The sequence below is a fragment of the Lytechinus pictus genome, chromosome 13 (assembly GCF_037042905.1).
Source record: "Lytechinus pictus isolate F3 Inbred chromosome 13, Lp3.0, whole genome shotgun sequence".
Lineage (NCBI taxonomy): Eukaryota > Metazoa > Echinodermata > Echinoidea > Temnopleuroida > Toxopneustidae > Lytechinus > Lytechinus pictus.
In genome coordinates this window covers 20,894,347-20,903,988 of record NC_087257.1, presented here as the reverse complement: position 1 = coordinate 20,903,988, position 9,642 = coordinate 20,894,347, and the positions used below count along the sequence as shown (strand labels likewise).

Here is a 9,642-nt window from a genome sequence, read left to right as displayed (position 1 = left end):
CAGTAATCTAAATATGACCAGGTAGTATATTGTTTCAAGTCCTTATGAAAGAAAAATACAATTTGAAGTAAAATTTTTGAAAAACAAAACAAAAACATTTTAGCCATTTCTTGTATTGGAGTACATGGATGAGTAGTCCTCGCCTTTAAACACAGCACTATGACATCACATATGCGGTCAATTTGAAGTCTCCATGGGTATAGTGATTACCAATTATTACAACTTTTAAAAAATTCATAACTTTCTTAATGTTTGTCCGATATTCAAACTTTCACCTATCAACTAGTCTGATTTTTATTTTCCTCTAAAAACAAATTTTATTTGGGTTGGATTCCCCTTTAACTTACAATCACCTTACATATAAATGATAAGCTTCGAATAAATATTTTTTTTCTATATACATTCATATACTGTGTAACAAATATTTCATGAAAATGCTCCTGAAGTCTTGATAAAAACATACAATGGCATCAACTTACATACATGTATATTTAAATGTAAATGCTAAACTTTGAACAAATGTTTTCTATACACATATATACACTATGTAACAAAATTATATGAAAATTATCATGAAGTCATAAAAGAATATATTCATTCTATGTACACTACTATGGCAAGAAGAAAATATTAATAAGCAAAATTATAATCACAGTTGAAGGTGATCATGTAATATATGTGTAATATACTGTACATGACATTATATTCATACTTTTATACTCTTCTATGTCATCAAGACAATATTAACTTTCAATTACCTTAGATATAAACGATTAACTTTGAATAAATATTTTTTCTATATATATACACTATGTAACAAATTTATATGAAAATAATCATGAAGTCATAATAAAAGAACATATTCATTCTATGTATGGCATCAAGAAAATATTAATAAGCAAATAATCACCGTTGGTGAAGGCTATCGGCAAACTCACTTTTGAGGCAAGCTGGATGTAGCTATCATTCCGAAGCGAAGTTGAGGAAAGATAGCGAGTACATCCAGCTTGCCGAGGAAGTGATAGTTTGCCTGAAATATTGATTAAATACTTCATTACAGGATATTCAGTAGTACTTGATTACCCTTATGTCCAAGTTTTATGAACTTGGTCCTTCAAGTGACATTTCAAAAACTTCCAAGGGTTAGGGCCAATATTCCAATTATTTTTTCTAGGTGATATTCATGTAGCGTAGGCAATCTTTCTGGGCCTGGAGGACAGGACAAGGTGAGCTTTCTCTGGACTAAGGAGACCAATGGTGACTTTAGGAGGGGTATCCCCTTCTTTCCATTCATTCTCCAGTTTAACCATCAGAAGCTTGGCAGCTGACATGTAACCTGAAAAATAAATTGATGGTAGGTTTGTCATTTATAAAGAAATCTTTGATTCATTCTGGATTAAATCCCGACTGTAGAAGGTTTATGGTAAATTATTGATTTTGGATGGCTCTGAATGACTGGTCTTGTGAAATTAATCAAAACTTTAAAATGTGTCGAGATCTTACTTTACATCTGATTTTAATGACATTTTCAGCATTATTTGTCTCTTCATTCAAATCAACTTCTATTTGAAGAGGACTTGCCAGTTATTATTTTTTCTCAAAATGCTTGAAAAATTGTTTCATACCAAAAAGAAATGTTTTGTCAGGACCCAATTTATTAATTCATAATATTCTGATTCCTGTTTCTAACCATAAATATCAGGTCTTAGATTGCATCTCTCTTTCACACATATTCTTCAAAATATATCTAATTTTATTGGACTATGAACTAAATCTTCAAAATTTCCAAAACTTAGAACAGGTTTTAGAGTACACTGCATGACAGAGAATTGTAATGAATGTTATTACCTGCATTTGCTGCAATGTGAATTGGGAGAATACCATCAAAGTTGCTGATTGAAGGATTGGCACCTGAAATGAATAAATAAAGAAATGCATACAAACAAGTGGTATATCATATACTTCGGGTCAATTTCTGAACTTTAGTCCAGCTCAAGCCCTAGTCTATTGCTACAGTCACTCCAACAAAACTTACTCCAAACCGACCAAGCAATGGTACGACATTGAAAATAACTTGCAATAGGGTTTTATGTTAGGTTTAGCGTTAAGTTAGGGCAGGGTAAAGTGTTAAATTCAGTCATTCAATTAGTGTAAGCAATTCATAGGGGAGCAATCATGGCTTGAGCAAATGTTATGGAATTGTCTATCTTACCATACAGCATGAGAAGCTGAATCATGTCTGTATCGTTGGTCATTCCTGCAATGTGCAAGGGGGTGTCTCCTTTGGTGTTCTGGCAATTTGGATCCGCCCCTGTTGAAAATATAATGAAATAAATTTCAAATATTCAATTCAATTTCAATTACCATTCAATTTCAATTCAAATTTATTTCCACAATTGAAAAACATACACAAACAAAATCACTGACACTGTAAATGGGTGACAGGAAGCATAATCAGAGCTGCCAACCTGAACAAGAACATTTCAGTACCAGTATTTAAAAAGATGAAAATCTGCATTTTCAAACAAATACCATAGGAAACACATAAAACTTAAATTCTATAAATCAGTATCGTGCATGAAACCATCGGTATTCTTCCTCATTTTTCAGCAATATTTTTTACTGAACATCAGTACTCGTTGGGAGCTCTGCATAATTCTTGTACAAATTGGTTCCATAGTACAGCTCAATATATATAGGTATAACTTCCCTGAAAACATTACAAAATTTCAGAAAAAGACCTCCCCACTAGGTCAGATAGTATAAATGTATACTCTCCCCTGCCCCCTTCCCAATTTTTTTTCAAAGCATGTCTTTAAACATGTAGAAAAAACAAGAAGCATTACCATTTTTAAGGAGAATCTCCACCAGTCGTTTGGTAGGATGTCTCGATCCTGATGTAGAGAACACAGCTAGATGAAGACAACTATCACCGTGTACGTTCCTGATTGTAACATCACCCCCTAGCAGAGAATAATATAAATGTAGTACTGTGATCTTAAAGGGAATATGCATGGTATTTCATAATAATTGACTCTTGTGACATATACTGTAGTTGTAATAAAGCTACTATGTAGTGTGAAACTTATTCAGAGGTTTGAACAAGCCCCCCCATCCTATATTTCTGATGGTGATATTTAAAGGTTGGGGCCAAGACTTCAATAATCATATCATAAGTGTCTGTATAAAACCATTACGGAGAAAAAATCAAAAATCAAAGAAATATTAAATACACATCTGAAATGCATTTCAAACTTGGTTTTCTGGCTAAAATCACATTCATCATCATCGCTGAAATTAAGAAGCTTTTGGTAATATCATGAACCATGATTTTAAATTCTTTTCAATTTAAGGTGACCTCGTTCACAAATGTGAAAGAAATATTCATTAAAAAAAAATAGAAAAGATGTAGTTAATTATTAAAATAATTGAATGAAAAAATGTTATGCAAATTCATAAGACAACATTAAAGTTTTCATAAATAAACATATTCCAGGGGGGCTTAGTATTTTTCTGATAATACCCTATGCAGGATATATGCTTTTCATTGAGAAAACTCACCTCTTTTCAGAAAATAGTTTACAAGGCTTGTGCTTCCTCCAAGGCAAGCACACTTCAAAAGAAATTGAAACATACTTTTAATAGCACAACGTCATCCATTGTATTCACAAACAAATGATTAAAAAATTCATACACTGATTCATTATTCCTGAATAAGAGCAACACCTCTTTCAGTGAATTACTGACCAAAAGTAAGTCACAAAAATATAATTACTGAAAGGGTCAGGAGAAAGTTGGCCTGTACTATTTTAGCACTGCTCTGAGAAGCACCAGATGCAGACCAGATGCAAGCCTGGCCCTGGTCATAAAATTATTGAAAGGTATCAGCTCTACATCCAGATTAAGTCACAATATGCTTTAAATTGTTTCAAAAATTAATTCTGATGTCTCAATCCTATCAATAAAGTATTATGATACAGGCCTGTACATGGAACGACAGTAAATTTCAAATTGGTCTACAGCAGCTTCATCTACTTTTCTGTTTCTTCTCATCCGCATACACCCACAACCAATTTGTGTAACCATGTGTTCTAATGGCCATTCAGCCTATTTACCATTCCAATTACATGTAGGCTATATACCCACTTGGTCTAATATAAAAGATCACAATTTCAGATGACAAAGAAAAAAAAAAAAAAGTGCTAATTAGACCTACAAGGCATTATAATAAATGAAAAGGAATGAACAATTGAGCATGTGTAGTAGATTCCAAATGGCAATAAGACTAAATTGATAGTAGACCAAATAGCCCATGTTGTATAAGATAATCCGAGGATTATCCCAGCTAGACAAGGTGAATATAAACCAGCTTGACATAAACTGTGTGATTGAGCTTGGGTTGGAGATGCACGTGTACTAAATTATGCACAACCTCGAGGAAGTAAGCGTGATTGCCAGGAGTCTGAGGTGAATTACATGTAGGTCAACCCTGTTCAACAAGGATTCAAAGTTAGATTTAAAACCTTGATCTACTGACTGACTGCTTACCAGAAAGAGTGTCATCTTGTCTTCAGAAACCGAGTAATTTGGATCAACGCGAAGTACATCTACAATGTCCATTACTTCTTTAGCATTTGCTTTCACATAGGAGGCCTGAAATGTGCAAAAGAGGACAAAAGGTAATAAAATAATCAAAGCAAAAGATGAAAGCAGTAACAAACATGTCGCTGCAGTAGATTTCATCTATACATATTTTTTTTTACTTCTTTACGCCAAGAACATATCCAGTAATATTTAATAGTTTTCCTATTCAATAAAAATACCATGTGATGTTTTTTTTTAGGAATTAAAACAGTTTCATGCTTGTATACAACAAATTGTCTCATAAATAAATGATAATAATATAGGATTTGTGTAGCCCACATATCCACCTTGCTAGGTGCTCAAGGCACTCCTATATTACCCCAGCTAAGCTAGTCTACCGATTCCGGTGCGCACAGCTTTTTGAGGAATTACTTCCTGCCGGTACCCATTTACCTCACCTGGGTTGAGTGCAGCACAATGTGGATAAATTTCTTGCTGAAGGAAAACACGCCATGACTTGGAATTGAACCAACGGCCTTCAGATTGAAAGACGAAAGTCTTAACCACTAGACCACGATGCCCCCATAAACAATATTATAAGTCAATCTTTCAGAATTACAAACGAGTTGGCATAAATTGAATTATAGGGAATTTCTAAATTCATGGGGTGCATTGCCATTATGGATTCATGTATTGATTTAAGTATATGTACAGTTCCAGTTAATAAAATTCAATGAATACATGTCATTTTCATCATAATCTGTCCTCAACAACTAACTTCAATTAAAACCATAAACAATTTATAGCTATTCGGATATATTCAGATAATGTTAGAATCAATCAACCAATATATTTCTTAGAATAATCATTCTGCTGAATAAAGCCATTAGATACAGCAAGTTCTAGCATTTTCTCTTCCTAAATGTACATTCAACCATCACCAAATAATGAAATCCTACCTTTGCAAGATTTAAGAGGCTGAGAATCATATGGTCTGGGTGGGAAAGAAAAAAAAAAGTTTATTTCCAACAAAAAATATCGAATTATATTTACATTAAATATTTTGTAGATAATACAGATTTTAAATGTAAGATCATTGAAAATTTTAAGTTTCTCTGAAAAGCATGGCTTGTATGGAGTGCATTATTTAGTCTTCTTTTCCTTTATATGACCTCAGTATTTTAAATGTACTTCAATATGAAAATTTACCAAGCATAATAAAGAATAGGGGAAAATAAAGATCAGATGCAATTTATACTATATCTTTGTATTCATTTTCAAAATACATGTAGATAAAGGACATTTTATGCAACATTGCGTTGCATAACTTACCTTCTATATCTTTGCCCAATTCCTTCTTCATCTTGCCCCTATCATTTCTTGGAGAGATGATCCAAATGAAAGCAATCGTGAGTAAGAATGCTGTCCACATGGTTCTGCTGCTAACATCCCTTGAAAGCTGTTCTCCTTTCTCCATGATCTCTTGAAACCAATACAAGACATTCTCCTGTATCCTTGGAAGTTCTTTCAGTATGCCTGGGTGAAAAGTATTGCAAATTAGTTAGATTCCTGCACTAAAGCTTTAATTTAAAAATAATAAAATGTACTACAAGGGGAGCAGTGGTGTACTGGACAATTGTTAGGGAGGGGGGCACAAGTTCTGACTAGCAAAAGAAAAAAAAAAGTCATCGAAATTGTGCTACTTCAAACTTTAACAAAGGAAGCTATTTCAATCATTTCAGAGTCATGAAATTGACACTCCTGTTGAACAGGAATTTCAGATCACATATATGTATAATAAACCCGTTTTTTACAAACAATGTACAGGTACATGTAGGCCTGTCAGGACTATGAAATGCACTGCTTGGAAGAATGTTGCAAAATACAATTAACTGAATCAGGTCCCAGTTTCATAAAATTGGTGAGTTACAACCATTAAGATACACATGATTGGTAGACAAAAGATTAAATCATATTGAATATAATTAATTTAATGGATTTTATTTTGTTTTATTCCTATTTCTAATTGTAAACCTCAAATTCGAACTGGCCAAGGACAAAGTTTGTCTTTGCTTTGAAATGATAATTAATCTTTAAACAATTTGAGAACAAAAATATTGATATAAAAAAGGTGCTTTGCACAAGAAGCTTAGTCAACCCCCTCCCCCCCCAAAAAAAAATAATGAAAAAATAAAATCAAAGAATTTACATAGAGCAGAAGTCCTCAGTCACATGCACATTGTAAGTTGTGGTTTGCATGAAAATGAAACATGTTGATTAAGAAATCATTACATTAGATAAGGGACTTAAAATACCCACAGTACAGTGAATGACTTTATTTTCATTAAGGCTCAATTCTTTTTTTGACATCTACTATAGAAAACACGTTGTCCATATTAACCTGTAGTCTACATTGAAATGTGAAAAGGGAAACCAAAACATTTCTATACTTTAAAGGCATTGATTTTATGATTCAAGATTCAAACATAGATTACTTCAGCATCTACTTTAGATATAAAATTGTCCTCAATAAAATTGCACATTTTAAAAGTTGCAATTTCATCAAGAATTTAAACATGTTGATTATTAACTCAATAAAAAAACTGGTATTATTAAAGCTTTGATTAAAGTTGTTGATGCCCACTTTGATATTCACTACTTCCACATCTACTGAAGATTTTGTATGTTAAAAGTTTACATTTATTAATTGCAATCTACATGGGAAAATGAAAATAAGTGAAAATAAGATATGCTCTAATATGCTGTGAAGGTCTTGGTTTGATTTTTCATGGTTCAATTCAAATTCAAATATGAACTACTTCGGCATCTAATGTACATGTAGATGTCACATTATGCTCAATAGAACTGCACGTTGCAAGTTGCATCAATAATTATAAAATGTTGATCAAAACTAATTAAATATGAACGTATGCTATGAATGCTTTGATTCAAGTGGTTGAGGTCGGATTTTATATCCACTACTTCGTCATCTACTGTAGATATTATCTGAATTAGAAAACTTTACATCATTATAAATTGCATCTAGATCTATACGTAAAGAAAAGGAGAAAGAGTGAATAAAAAACAGACTACTTTTGCTGTGAAGGCCATAATTTAATGATTATTTGTAATTTGATTCAAATTAAACTACGGACTATTTCAACATCTACTGTAGATGTCACATTATAAGATTACACATTTTAATTTGCAATTTACATCAAGAATTGAACCATGTTGATAAAAAGTAATCAGTTTTATGCTGTGAATGACTTGATTCATTTCATCAAGGCTCAACCAAATGTGTACCACTTTGATATCTACTGTGGATATCACTATCAATATCATAGTATCAGGTTCTCCATGTCATAAACACACACATGTATTTTGCCTCAAGAAAATACCAAGTGATATAAATACTAAAACAAAATAATCTAAAACTACATGTTGGGAAAAAGCTTAAAATAAGCAAATTTTGATTAATTTACAGTACATGATCTTTCTCAGCATATATGAGATTCTCATCTTAACCTACCATCAGCAGCTGCAGCTGCGAGTTGAATGCTTTGTTTTCCAATCGCAATCCACTCTTCCTTCAGTTTATCCAAGTCAATTGAAGAAAGAATATGATTCATTTCCAACATTGCTGCATCGTAAGTTGGTTGAATGTAATATGTTGTATTGCAGATGAACTCTGTCAGCCTCTCGAAAGCCTTCTCTACATTTTCTTCCATTTCGGTGCACAATTTCAATATCGATTATCGGCTCAAGTCAAGGACTCTAACGTTAGATTTACTACTTCAGTACCGGTACTTGAGTTAGAAGATCAGCTCCTGTATGAAAAGATGATTAAACTAAGTTAAGTATACCGGTATCTAATTGTTTTATTTCAAGTAATAATGTTTTGCCATAGAACTAGAGTTGTACTTGTAATTACATGTACATGCATAATTAAAAATATTATTAAACAAATAAACGTTAGATCTAGATCAAGTTTAATTATTGGTAGGTCTAGATCCTACTGACACTGTTTTAATAAAAATAATGGGAAAAACTAACCATGTATCATCATATGCCTGGTTGTAATCATTTTAAGTCTGTCACTCTGAGACTGAGGCATTTTTTAGGGGGGCTTCAGCCCCCCCCCCATTTTGTATAAAAACCGTGTAAAAAATCGTAAAAATTACCTAATGAATGATTGTGATTTTTTGCAAGGTCAGCCCCCCCCCCACTTTTGGCTCAGGAGCCTCAGCCCCCCACTTTGAAAACCGTTCCGCTGCCCCTGCAAGTGCTACTGTCCCGAGTACTGAACTAGGGCGGCTAGGCCGTCTAGGGCCTATATAGACAGCTGGCAGCCGTCTGTTTCGAGGAGTTTTTTTACATTTTTTTATTTTTTAAATTTCTCCTCATACACACAGACGGCTCGCTATCCTGCAGCCACCATTAGGGGACTTACAATGCAAAATCCCCCCGTCGGGGCTCTTCAATTTTTGTCTTTAATGAATCAAACTTTTGAAAATTAACGCGACCGAAATGCAAATTAATATCAAGTTAAAAGGAACAAAAACAGTGACTTACCTCGGCTGTCGCGCAACTTCACTGCCCTGTTTTATCCGAACTTAATACACATAAACATATGGCCATTGAGTCCCCTGTACAGATCGCGCTAGAACTTCGGTCTCTGTATTTGGTGAGTGAAGCCAACGGAGTTCAGCTGAACAACCAACATAACAACAGAGACCGTAGTCGTAGACAGGAATAACCGTCGTTTCTGGGGATTTATTCAACAATTTCTTACATTTTACTGTAATCCCCATAGTAATTAGTATTGGTCAGTGAGCCAACGCAGTTCAGCGGAACAACCAAAATACAGAGACTGAAGCTTTTGGTCTACAGAGACCGAAGCTTTTGGTCTAGGGCCTATAAGGCTATATAGTTATATAACCTAGGCCTACTAAGTCTAAGTTAGTCTAACTTAGGCCTAATAATATTTCTAAAAAAAACATAACTTTTATTAGTTTTATTTAAGTCCTACCAGTTATTAACGGTAAGTTGAAGGGT

General features: G+C 33.4%; 1 protein-coding gene across 1 annotated transcript; it reads right to left on the bottom strand.

Moving 5' to 3' along the window:
- Nucleotides 1-1,064: 1,064 nt before the first annotated feature.
- LOC129274642 (ankyrin-3-like) lies at nucleotides 1,065-6,086 on the bottom strand. Its single transcript, XM_054911416.2, has 8 exons — nucleotides 5,917-6,086; nucleotides 5,544-5,578; nucleotides 4,549-4,653; nucleotides 3,562-3,613; nucleotides 2,847-2,963; nucleotides 2,213-2,311; nucleotides 1,849-1,911; nucleotides 1,065-1,336 (listed from the first exon to the last, which is right to left on the bottom strand). The coding sequence occupies exons 1-8, from the start codon at nucleotides 6,059-6,061 to the stop codon at nucleotides 1,182-1,184; spliced, it is 771 nt and encodes a 256-aa protein (XP_054767391.2). The 5' UTR covers nucleotides 6,062-6,086; the 3' UTR covers nucleotides 1,065-1,181.
- Between the last annotated feature and the right edge of the window lie 3,556 nt (nucleotides 6,087-9,642).